General features: G+C 38.2%; 1 protein-coding gene across 5 annotated transcripts in view; it reads right to left on the reverse strand.

Moving 5' to 3' along the window:
• The window catches only part of zdhhc6 (zinc finger DHHC-type palmitoyltransferase 6), a 69,401-nt gene that overhangs the window by 49,350 nt on the left and 7,208 nt on the right, over positions 1-12,843 (reverse strand). For all 5 annotated transcript variants that reach the window (XR_011345345.1, XM_069899895.1, XM_069899896.1 and 2 more), the window contains exons 3-7: positions 11,512-11,671; positions 11,147-11,308; positions 9,903-9,956; positions 3,991-4,158; positions 2,887-2,928 (exon numbers count right to left, since the gene is read on the reverse strand). Coding sequence is in view for 4 of the 5 variants with exons in the window: in XM_069899895.1 (XP_069755996.1) it covers positions 2,887-2,928; positions 3,991-4,158; positions 9,903-9,956; positions 11,147-11,308; positions 11,512-11,671 (586 nt within the window). In the remaining variant the exon portion in view is untranslated. The remainder of the gene's footprint in view (positions 1-2,886; positions 2,929-3,990; positions 4,159-9,902; positions 9,957-11,146; positions 11,309-11,511; positions 11,672-12,843) is intronic.

The raw sequence follows: 12,843 nt of genomic DNA on the forward strand, positions 1-12,843 counted from the left end.
GTAAAACCCCTGGTATCCATCACCTATGGGGATTTGTAGATGCTGGATAAGTGAATTTTCCTGTTGCTTGAGACTTACTTTTACAATGCCAACTAATATACCTGTATTAAGAATAAACAGTTTAAAAGACAAAATACTCTACTGTACTTACACTGAACAAACTTCAATTGCATAAAAATATAAACCTTAAAGCATTTTACTTTATTTTCAGTCACATTCTTTGAAAACATTTGACTGTCGAAGCATTTGCAGGTTCCTCCCCTTCTATGGAGCTGCCCGAAAGATGAACAATTACATTATAGATAATTAACCCCCTTTCCCCAAATTTACAGATAAAGCCTCTGACCGGGGCGACTCATACTACGCACGAATAAGGAGACACTTTAAGAGAATCACACCAACAGCGAGCAGCATCCTGGGCGTCGCCATTACTGCTTCACATAACTTTATTCAAACAGCTACTACGCGCAAAGAATGACCAAGACATGCTGCTTCACATAACTTTATTCAAACAGCTACTACGCGCAAAGAATGACCAAGACATGCTGCTTCACATAACTTTATTCAAACAGCTACTACGCGCAAAGAATGACCAAGACATGCTGCTTCACATAACTTTATTCAAACAGCTACTACGCGCAAAGAATGACCAAGACATTCTGCTGGCTGAATATTTGCTTCTGTCTTCAAAGGTTTATATGTTACTTGAGAGAACATTTACTTTTACAATTTTAAACTTGCATTTTTAACCTATTATTTCATTCCTTTTTATTTTAATTTTTAAAATTTATTTTCTTCAAATTTTTTTAACCGGTTGCTTGAATTACGGTTACTTGGGGTTTATCTGTACAAGAATGCATTGATTATTCTCATTGAGGGGGGCAGGATATAGTGGGGCACCACAGTGGTCAGAACTTGGGGCTATCTATATCATATTAGCTGAGGGGTGGGAAGAAATCAAATCTCAATTTCAAATCTGCTGACAATACTAAATTAAGTGGGATTAGGAGTATTAAAGCTTCAAGGGAACATGAAGTACTGAATGAGGAAAGGAGAACATGGTGGAGAAATGAAGTCATCCACACAGGTGCAAAATAGTAGAGTTTTGTCAAATGATGTGTGAATGGAAAGGGTAGATTTTCAAAGTGACCAGGTGCACTTGCACAAGTGTCTCTGAAGGTCATTTAAAAAAAGGTGCTGCAAGAAACAGGAGAAAAGTTGGCATGCCAGCCTTTATTACAAGAGGATTTGAATACTAGAGTCTTTAAACAATGGAAGGAAGCTACTGGAATTATACAGGGAATTCTTAGAGTCTTGTGCAGTTTTGGCCCCTTCATCAAAAAAGGAAGCAGGCACCCAGAGTAGCCCCTGGGATGTAGGTTTTTTTTGGCACAAGGAGAGATTTAGGAAACTGGGATCATATTCTACAAAGTTTACAAATGAGAGATTTCATCAAAACATTCTAAATCCTTAACAGACTCGATAGACAAGATAGAGGAAATCAGCTTTCCCTGGCACGGTTTCAGTACAAGGGGTAGACCACTCAGGATGAGATGAGAAATTACTTCAAAAGGGCGGTGAACTGTTCAAATTTTCTTCCCCAGTGGCTGTTTCAAGGTTATATGATAGTTGTGGGAAGGGGTGGGGAAAATCAGTTCAGATCTTAATGAATGACAAAGCAGGTTCAAGGGTCAGGTGCCCAACTCCTGTTCCATGTTTTTATTTATTCATTTTTTAAAATTCCTATAGAACCAGTTTCTAATCTCCTTTTAAAGAACCTATAAGAATGAACATTGTCCCATTGGTAAAGGATGCCCCAGCATGATTTTAAACTGTAATTTTCTCTATACCCTGCATTGCCTTTAACACTGGGCCCTGCATTGCCTTTAACACTGGGCCCTGCATTGCCTTTAACACTGGGCCCTGCATTGCCTTTAACACTGGGCCCTGCATTGCCTTTAACACTGGGCCCTGCATTGCCTTTAACACTGGGCCCTGCATTGCCTTTAACACTGGGCCCTGCATTGCCTTTAACACTGGGCCCTGCATTGCCTTTAACACTGGGCCCTGCATTGCCTTTAACACTGGGCCCTGCATTGCCTTTAACACTGGACCCTGCATTGCCTTTAACACTGGACCCTGCATTGCCTTTAACACTGGACCCTGCATTGCCTTTAACACTGGACCCTGCATTGCCTTTAACACTGGACCCTGCATTGCCTTTAACACTGGACCCTGCATTGCCTTTAACACTGGACCCTGCATTGCCTTTAACACTGGACCCTGCATTGCCTTTAACACTGGACCCTGCATTGCCTTTAACACTGGACCCTGCATTGCCTTTAACACTGGACCCTGCATTGCCTTTAACACTGGACCCTGCATTGCCTTTAACACTGGACCCTGCATTGCCTTTAACACTGGACCCTGCATTGCCTTTAACACTGGACCCTGCATTGCCTTTAACACTGGACCCTGCATTGCCTTTAACACTGGACCCTGCATTGCCTTTAACACTGGACCCTGCATTGCCTTTAACACTGGACCCTGCATTGCCTTTAACACTGGACCCTGCATTGCCTTTAACACTGGACCCTGCAATTGTTTTATTTTTGCACTTCCTGGGTTGACCTCTGGATAGCACGTTTTCAGGGACAACCAACACCACATATACTCAGTGTTCCCATTTTCCAGGACCAGTTTTATACTCAAATACCAACTGGTTCATACTGTTGTTTGTACTGTAGCTTACCCATGAACCCAATCTGGAATATACATTATGAAAGGTTAAAAGTGGCAGAGTTAAAGTACAAAATATTTAGAAAATCTATTTTGTACTAGGAAACACTGCCACCTGCCAAAATCTATAGGTACTGCAATACTTACACTTCTCACTCTTTTATCAGCTTTCTGTTTCAGCTGTTCTATCTGTACAAAAAAAGTTAACATACACTGTCACATCAGCTTATTCACCATTAACTGATATTAAGTGCAGAGAAGTTATGACAATATAGCAATGTTGTGGGTAAAAGTTCAAACATTTGCTATTCAAATTTCAACAACAATTCTTCCCACTTTCATCCTAATACTATTTCAATCAGAAATTTAACCTGCAGTTGACCACAAAAGAAAATGAATTTTGTGCATTGATGCTTTTAATATGCAAATTGATCATGCAGCAAGAAATAGATTTGCACTGTTAATTCATGTAGTACACACAGGTGTCAAATGAAGTCTAAATGTTTTTTTTCCTGGGTAAAGTGGGCTTGGGGGAAAGGAATTTTAACAAGTTTACAATGAGTTGTTCCCTTTGGTATTCTCAACCAGCTGGTTCAAAACCATCAGAACACTTCTGATAATGCAGTGTTACAATTCTGAAATGCAGTAGGTCTCTTATTGCAATGCATCCCAGAACAACGCTCAAGCATAGAACGCAACATGATTTCAAAGTATTACCAAGTGAGCCGATTAGAGTTTTTAAAAAAAATACAAAACTAAATTAAAAAACCCAAATCAAAGTGACATTTTTGAAGTGTGCTCTAAATGGCTGAAAGGATATCTTTTCTTTTTAAAGTTCAAAATTCAATGCAATAACATTTTAATAATTACAATATTTTATTGTATAATTACATTAGCTAATGCACCAAAATGCTTACTTGTGCCGAAGATACACCAACTACCATAGTATAGATTAAATCATCCCAGAACAAAAAGAGACATTAAACATTAAAGAAAGATAAATATTCAGTTTTGAAAGGGGTCACCGCCATAATCATAAAATCTGGACTGCTTAGGGATCGAGTCCGTCTGGATTCTCAGACAGTACATCACACATGTCATGCATGCATGCAAAAACTGCAAGTTTGAGAAGTCCAGATTCGCAGGTGGCCCTGATTTCAGGCATCTGGATTTTTGGGAGTTTTACAGTATTTGCCAGTGAACATTTTGTGCAATTTTGTTTCCATGGCCTATTAAAAGAAACAAATTTACCGTCAATGTGAATGGGTGGCTGCCTTCACGAACAGGCCAGACAATTCCATCCGTTTCAGGAATACCAGACCACGTAAACACCTGCCTGAAGTTCTTCCACTTGCTTCCAAGGTCGTATGGAAAAATGAACTGCTCACCAGTTTGATAATACTGGATTCTGTCTTTTGCCTATGAAGAGAGAGAATTGGTAAACTTTGACAACTTAACTTCCCAGTAGCTTCAGATACATTTCTTGAGAAGTGGGTATCTGAATTTTATAAAGTGAACCACTCAAACATGTTCCACAGATGACACCATGCACTGATTTCCACTTTGCAGATGTAATGCAACATTTACTATCACTACAATTAAGAGTTTAAAAATCAATCTGTCAAGTTTAAATGTTTAATATAGAAAATACCACCACTACAGGCCCTTCGGCCAACTATGTTGTGCCGACCCATATACAACTACCAAAAAAAACCTCCCTACCTCGTAACCTTTTATATTTCTTTCATCCATGAACCCAAGAATCTCTTAAATGCTCCTATTATACCAGCCTCCACCATCACCCCTGACAATCTATTCCAGCCACCCACAACTCGCGGTGTGTAAAAGGGGTGTAAAAATCACCCCTTAACTTTCCTCCCTTCATTTTGTACAGATGTTCTCTGGTATTTGCTACTCCTGCCCCGGGAAAAAGTTGCTAAAAGTTGCTGACTTGTCTACCTTATCTATAACTCACATAATCTTGTACACCTTTCGCACGTTACCTCTCAGCCTTCTTCGCTCCGAAGGAAAAAGCCCGAGCTCTGCTAACCTTGCCTCATAAGACGTTTTCCAATCCAGGCGACATCCTGGTAAATCTCCTCTGCACCCTCTCCATAGCTTCCACATACTTTCCATAATGAGGCAACCAGAACTGAACATAAAACTCAGCTGCAACATTACCTCATGAACTCAATCTGCCAATTAATGAAGCCCAGCAAACTCGTACGCTTTCTTAACTGTCCTATCAATTTGCATGGCGTCCTTGAGAGATCTATGGATTTGGACCTCAAGGTCCCTCTGTTCTTGCTTATTGTCAAGTATCCAACCATTAACCATGTACACTACCTTTAATAAGGAACTTGGAACTAGAGAAGTCTCCATAAAACTACTGCATTAAAACCCAAACTGGTTAACATATCCCTCAGGAGAAGGAAATCTGCACCTGTACCCAGTTTAGCTGACATGAAATACCAAGCCTATTAATATGCTGGACTCTCAAATTCCCTCTGAAATATGCAAACAAAGGATTGTACCATTATCAGTGAACTGAAAGGAGAAATAACAAAACCATACAGACTAGTCAGCAGTACAACATTGAATTCAGACATGACATCAAAATGAGCTGGGAAATGTTTCACAAACATCTGGGACTGTTGTCTAAATTGGGGAATAAATCTGCAGTGGAATCAGGCAATAACTAGTCACAGAATCATATTTTTACAATCAAGCAAAATTCTCCATCATCATTTCCACATGGAGGAGTTCTACTCCAATAAGGCAGACCCACCAGAAATGGCAGTTGTGGAATAAAGGAAGATTGCTGAAGGGATTCTCAACTATTACTCGACATCCTAGGAAGATTTAGAGCATCCAGATCAAATATGGGTAACTACAACTTATTAACCATTCTCAGCTGACGAAGCAGTGCTCTACCAGGCACTGAAAATAGCAAGGGTAAGGGACTTGCTTTTTTTTTTTTTTTTTTTAAATTTTTTTATTTTTCACACCATAAATCACATTAGCCATGATATACACTATTTCTTTTTCACACATATACAGTGACTTTTTCTCCCCCCCCCCCTTTCCTCCCAAACCACCCCCCCACCCCCCCCTCTCATCCATTTTAGGTATACAATCTAGGTTGCATTAAGCCAGTCAGACAATGTTGTCATTCAACAAAATTACACCAGAAATTCTACTGAGTCCATTCTTTTCTTTCCTTCTCCTTCCATCAACTTAGGTAATGTTTGTCCCCGGTAGGTTTTCGCTATTGTATTTAATGTAAGGCTCCTATACTTGTTCGAATATTTCAATATTATTTCTTAACCAATATGTTATTTTTTCTAATGGAATACATTTATTCATTTAAATTTGGTAGTTTCTTCCTTTTAATTTGGTTATGTATTCCATTAATATTTAAAGACATATAGTTCAGCGTAGCCCTTTTACATTTTGTTTATCTTCTCTTTCCGTTTTTCCATCATTACCTTTCCTCCTTTTCCATTTCTGTTTTCTTATTTTCAACTCTTTATAAGACAACATTCCTACAACATCTAACATTTTCCTTATTCTCCTATTTCTATCTTATTTATCCCCAATCTCCCCTTCACCTCCTGAGTTGTCCTTTATCCCTTGTCGGACAACCACATCTCCCCTCTCCATTTGGATTTGCGAATCCACTCGCAAGCGTCAACTGATTTTGCAGTGACCGCTATTTCCCCCCACCCCGCCTCCCCAAGAAAAGATTTCACTTTTCATATGTCACAAAGGTCCCTCTTTTAATTCCCTCCTTATTCTCTCTATTCCATTACCTTCCCTTATTAATTCTTGTCTATACTATCTATATTTTCCTCTAAGTACAGATACATTCATGTATGCTCATTGTCTCTATTCACTCTTATACCTCTTTACCTGCATACATATCAATCGTGATCATTTTTACTCTCATTACCCGTCTTCATCCCTCAGTCTATTTTTGTCTTTACCCACATACATATCAGTCGTGATCATTTTAAATCTCATTACCCGTCTTCCTCCCTCAGTCTATTTTTGTAATTGTTCTGCAAATTTTCGTGCTTCTTCTGGATCCGAGAATAGTCTGTTTTGTTGTCCTGGAATAAATATTTTCAATACCGCTGGATGCTTTAGTATAAATTTATACCCTTTCTTCCATAAAATCGCCTTTGCTGTATTGAACTCTTTTCTCTTCTTTAGGAGTTCAAAACTTATATCTGGATAAATGAAGATTTTTTGCCCTTTATACTCCAGTGGTTTGTTGCCCTCTCTTACTTTTTCCATTGTCTTCTCCAGTACCTTTTCTCTTGTAGTATATCTTAGGAATTTTACTACAATAGATCTTGGTTTTTGTTGTGGTTGTGGTTTAGAGGCCAATACTCTATGTGCCCTTTCTATTTCCATTTCATGCTGTAGTTCTGGACATCCTAGGGTCTTAGGGATCCACTCTTTTATAAACTCCCTCATATTCTTGCCTTCTTCATCTTCCTTAAGGCCCACTATCTTTATGTTATTTCTTCTGTTATGGTTTTCCATTGTATCTATTTTTTGAGCTAGTAGTTCTTGTGTCTCTTTAGTTTTTTTATTAGATTTCTCCAATTTCTTTTTTAAGTCTTCTACCTCCATTTCTGCTGCTACTGCCCGCTCTTCCATCTTGTCCATTTTTTTTCCCATTTCTGTTAAGGTCATCTCCATTTTAATTATTTTCTCTTCTGTGTTGTTTATTCTTTTTCTTAAATCCTTAAATTCCTGTGTTTGCCATTCTTTAAATGACTCCATGTATCCTTTAATAAGAGCAAGTATATCCTTTACCTTGCCTATCTTTTCTTCTTCTATTTCACCATACTCTTCCTCTTCTTCTTCCTCTGGGTTGACCATCTGTTGTTTCTTTGGTGCCCTTTCCTCCTCTTCTATCTTGTTTCTATTGTCTTCTGTGGTCTCTTCTTGCTGCAGGTGTTCTGCAGCTGTCGTTGCCGGCTGTGGAGATCGACTCCCCAGCTGGTCCCCCCTCCCGTCGGTGTGTTTTTTTTCATTCGCATCGCGCATGCGCGAAACTTCGCGCATGCGCGGTTGCGCACTTTTGCTCGGCTCTGCGAGCCATTTTTGTAGTCCATTATTTACCGACCTGAGGGAGCGGGTTTCTCTCTCTGCAGCGGGCCTCTTCGGACAGGTAAGGCCTTCACCTTTTTCCTCCTTTGTCTTCTCTTCCTCTCTTCTTACCGTTGCTTTCGACTTTTCTTTTTTTGTCGCCATCTTCTTTCCACCTTTATACTCACTTTTCTGTAACTTTTATTTCTGTGCCTTTGTGTTTTCTCTTGTTTTTCCCGACTTTTCTGGAGAGGGCTGGAGTTCACCGTCCGGCCACTACTCCATCGCGTGACTCCCCCGGGTAAGGGACTTGCTGATGCCATGCTGACCCTAGCTCGAAAGGGCTTCGAGCAGTTGACTCCTAAGGCGACTTGCCTGTATACCACCGATTGTCCTGGCCCAGCCTGAAGGACATAGCTGCCAGACCAGGTCTAACAGGAAGCAAATCAACATGAAGAATAAATCCACCTAAACTCTTCCTCACTAATCTATCTGCTGTTGATGCTCATAATAACAAGGGCTGGCTGAAGTGACTACCTCTCAAATCCCTGTGAAAATAAAATCTAGCCTTCACATTGAGAATGCCCATCATGCTTGCAGGACTATAATTAGACTGGCACAGAACAGATCCAGCAGCTCATAACTGGGTGTTCATGAGAAGCATCAACAGTAGAAATGTTCACCATCATTCTATGCAAACCTTTTGGCCTGATTTGACCCTCAATAAATCATTGGAATGATGCCACGAAATCAATACCAACCAGCACAGTTAGTGTAGCAGTTAGCGAACACCAACAACCCCAGGGTTTGAATTCAGTGCTGCCTGTAAGGAGTATGTATGTTCTTCCCGCATCTGGGTTTTCTTTCACCGTTCAAAAAAAAACATACTGTGGGTGTAGGTCAATTTGAGTCTAATTGGGCGGCATGGGCTGAAAGGCCTGCTACTATGCTGTATGACTAAATTAACAAAATTAAATATGGAGCTCAAGACAAAATTAAAATTGACCACCCTTTCATCAAGGAGTTTTAGTAAAATGGAAAGCAAACAGGTAAAAGGGAAAATATTTTTAATAGATTAAATCTCAAACAAAAGCAACATGGATGGGAAGGTTATCCTAACCCCAAGACGGTACCGCAGGAGTTACGCATGATCAATCTTTCTGCTACCTCTTCAGCAGAAAGGTGGGCATATTCATTGATATACAATATTCACAGTTCTTGCTTACATTCACCACTACTCAGAAGTGAACAGTTCATACCTATATGCAGTGAAACCAGACAGCCTTCTACAAGTAATATTCATGTCATGAAAATACCAGACTAAGACCATCTAATGCAAGTGAGAATCTAACCTTTACATTTAATTACATTAGTGCCACCAACATCCTGAAACGCCCACTAACCTGAACTGCATATAATAGTCACTGCAGAGATCAGTGGCTGGATATGACTTTATTACTGACAGGAGTTAGAAAAAGCTCTACACTTCTCTACTTAACAAGATCCATTAGTGCTCAGCTTGATGCACTATACAGGACAAGCAACCTAGAATGAATGACACTGTCTCCCATCCTAAATATTCCTTCCCATCACCAGCAGATGACAGCAATTGCAGCGTACAATCCATAAAATGCATGGCCACGCAAACAGCACCCCTAAAACCAATGACATCTAACACAAAGGAACACCACTGCTTGAGCTTGGGAGTACATTGCTGTTCTTTCATTAGGTCAAAGTCTTGGAATTCCTAACCTTGGGAGCACTTAAAAGAAAGATGCTCATATAATAGATTTTAAAGTTATTTATAAAGAGCTCCACGTAGGCCATTAAACATTATTTTTCCCCAAAATATCTTACATTTTCAAACTTAATTTAAAACTATCGTTTTAAATGTTTTTAAAAAATCATACCAAGTCAAGGAGCATGTCATCTATTACTTTTCATTAATTTTGAGAGAGGAGGATCCATAAAGAACTATTCGTGAAGAATCTACAGGATTCGCTGCAGCAATGAATCAAGGTGACATTGGCAACATACAAATGCAAAGTGGGCACACCTACCTTTTCTTCTATCCAAACTTCAATTGATGTTTTGTTTCTTAGAATCACTTTCATCTATAAAAATGGAAATCAAATAATGAAGCAAACACCGATTGTCAAAGTTTAAAGTTAAACAACAGCAAGTCTATTGAAATATAGGAAATTCACTAATAGGCAGCAATTTTTAGTAGAGTTCAAGGATTTGTAAATTTTTTTGCAATGGGAATTGATAACTTGTTAGTAAAGCAGCTTTTAACATAATTAGACTCCAGAATAATGTTCACTGGATAAGCAAGACTTTTGGTTCCCATTTTCACATTTTGGAGTATTTAATATTTAAATTTAGACACAGAGCATGGTAGCAGGCCCTTCCGGCCCATGAACTCGTGCCACATAAATACCCCAATTAACCTACAACAACTGTACGCTTTAAAGGATGGGACGAGACTGCAGTCCCGGTGGAAACCCATGAATAAACTGGGAGAATGTACAAACTCCTAACAGACCGCGCCGGATTCAAACCAGGGTCACTAGTGCCCTTCAGTTACACTATTCCTCAAGAAGGTGAATTCTTGGATGTTGATCAAATATTTTTGTATTTTCAAACTTAAAAAAAAGTGACCTTAAAATAGTGAGAGTTTTAATGAAATGGAAAGATGAACTCTCACCGACTCGTGTCATGTCATATCTAAGCTTAGAGAAAATTAGGAATAATATTAAAGATAAAAAAAGTTTCAGTTTGGAAAGGTATGGGGCTCTAATAGAATACTATCATAATTGGTGGTTTCAGGTGATGTGGGTCTTCTCGCGCTGATCCATCGGTCTTCTGGAGTCGCACTTGATTCACCTTTGTATTGTAATCTTGATTAGAGGGAGGTGTTAGATTAGTATTAGTTTTAGGGCTTTTTTTCTTTTAGATAAATGGATTTATGGCATTTAATTATGATAATCCTGGATAATATCCCTTTTTTTCAGATTTTATTATATGTTTTGTTATTTAAATGATTTATACATATAATTATTTTAACAATCACATTTAATAATAAGGGATGAAATTAAAATTTGTCAAATTGTGCATTTACTTTAAATGTTATGCTATGCATGTTATTATTTTGCCTTGCTTTATTAATAACTTGTTTATGGATTATGTTAAACTCAATAAGAATATTTTAAAAAGAAAAGTGAGAGTTAACTACATTTAATGTGACTAGGTTAAAAAAAAAAATTCAATCTAATGTTTCAAAGCATTTCATTCCAAATTATACCTGAATAAAAAACAACATTCCGACAGCAATTGTTGTACCAATTGCCAAACCTAATGCAAACAGAGAGGCAGCAAATCCGTAAATTCCAAAAGGGATGATAAACTGTGGATTGTTTCGAGCCATACTCATGTCAATCTTTACAGAACTCCAACCAAATGATACCTGCAATAAAAATCATGCAAAAACTATGAATAGTTTTCAATTCAATAGTTTAGCTTTTTCAATCAAACATTCAGACGAAGAATTTCTTCAGCTCAAATTGTGCATGCAAAGTGCTTTCCCCCCACCCCCCCAAGATCCTAAAATGCCATTTATTACCACATATTGAGATATATTTGGAATTAAGCAATGTATTAATTACTTACCCTGTTATAAAGCTGTGTGTACATTGTCATAATTAATATCGCAGAAGCATGAATACAACCCAATGGTGCCAACATCAGGAACAAGGTAAAGTAGCCATGGTTAAAATTACCACAGCAATTATTGATCCATGGGCAATGATGATCCATCTTCATCACACACCTACGAGGAGAGAGAATTAGGAGATTACAAATATAATCTGTCAAACTAAACTACTGGTACTTACAGGAATTTTGAGAAGTTACATGTACAATATGCTAATGTATTAAAATCTTACATAACATTTAATTTGTTCAGTTGCAATTTTATATTTTTCATCGAAAGATCTGAACAATTTGAGCATTGTATTTTATATACTGGTTTTAGACAAATTAGATACAGTAAAATCCCCAGTATCTGGCACCTATGGGGAGTAGATACTGGATATACAAATTTTCCAGTTGCCTGAGACACATTCTTACAATCCTTAACTAATAGTCCTGGATTAAGAATAAACAGTTTAAAAGACTAATTTGAAAATGAAATCAGTATTACAGTCCTTAATTACACAAAGTTCACTTTAATCAGATAATTCCTGTAACTTACAACATTTAAATTCAATCCATGGTTGCTTGTGCTGCTACAATGTTGTGCTAACTATGTCAGCACCATAATTAAACCCCCCCCTCCCCCAAGTTTACAGACAAAGCCTTACTTTATAGCAGGGCATGACCGAGGTGCTCCACTGACTGAATGCTTGCCCCCATCTTCAAGGGGTTGTGTGTTGCTTCAGAGAACATTTACTTTTACAATTTTAAACTTTTACTTAAATTTTTATTTATTTTAACTCTATTTATTTATTTCCTCTTTTTTGTGCTAGTTGTTTAGGGATGCTGGTTGCTTGAATTCTTCATACTGGGGATTTTTCTGAACTCAAAAACTGAAAGGCAAATACCAAGAGAAAATTTTCATGTTTACGATGAAATAATCAATAGATTTTTTTTTTTCAAATTTAAATATACAACACGATAAGAGGCCCTTCTGGTCCACAAGCCCATGCCACCCAAATACCCTAATTAACCTACCACACCCCAATACAATTTGTTTTTGAATAGTGGGAGGAAATTCACACATGTATGAACTCCTTTACAGACAGTGCTGGATTTGAACTTGGGTCCCTGGCTTTGTAGTAAAAGTTCCATTATTGTCACGTAATGCTACATTTAGAATGCAACATATATGGAATTCTTTAACTTTGTCTACCCTAAGGAAGACAAGAGTCGCCACTTTGTCTAGCCCACCTCACAGAAATGAGGCCTCAGCGAGGAACAAACTCACAAGCCCTGGTTTACAAG

Source organism: Narcine bancroftii, chromosome 10, assembly GCF_036971445.1.
Source record: "Narcine bancroftii isolate sNarBan1 chromosome 10, sNarBan1.hap1, whole genome shotgun sequence".
Lineage (NCBI taxonomy): Eukaryota > Metazoa > Chordata > Chondrichthyes > Torpediniformes > Narcinidae > Narcine > Narcine bancroftii.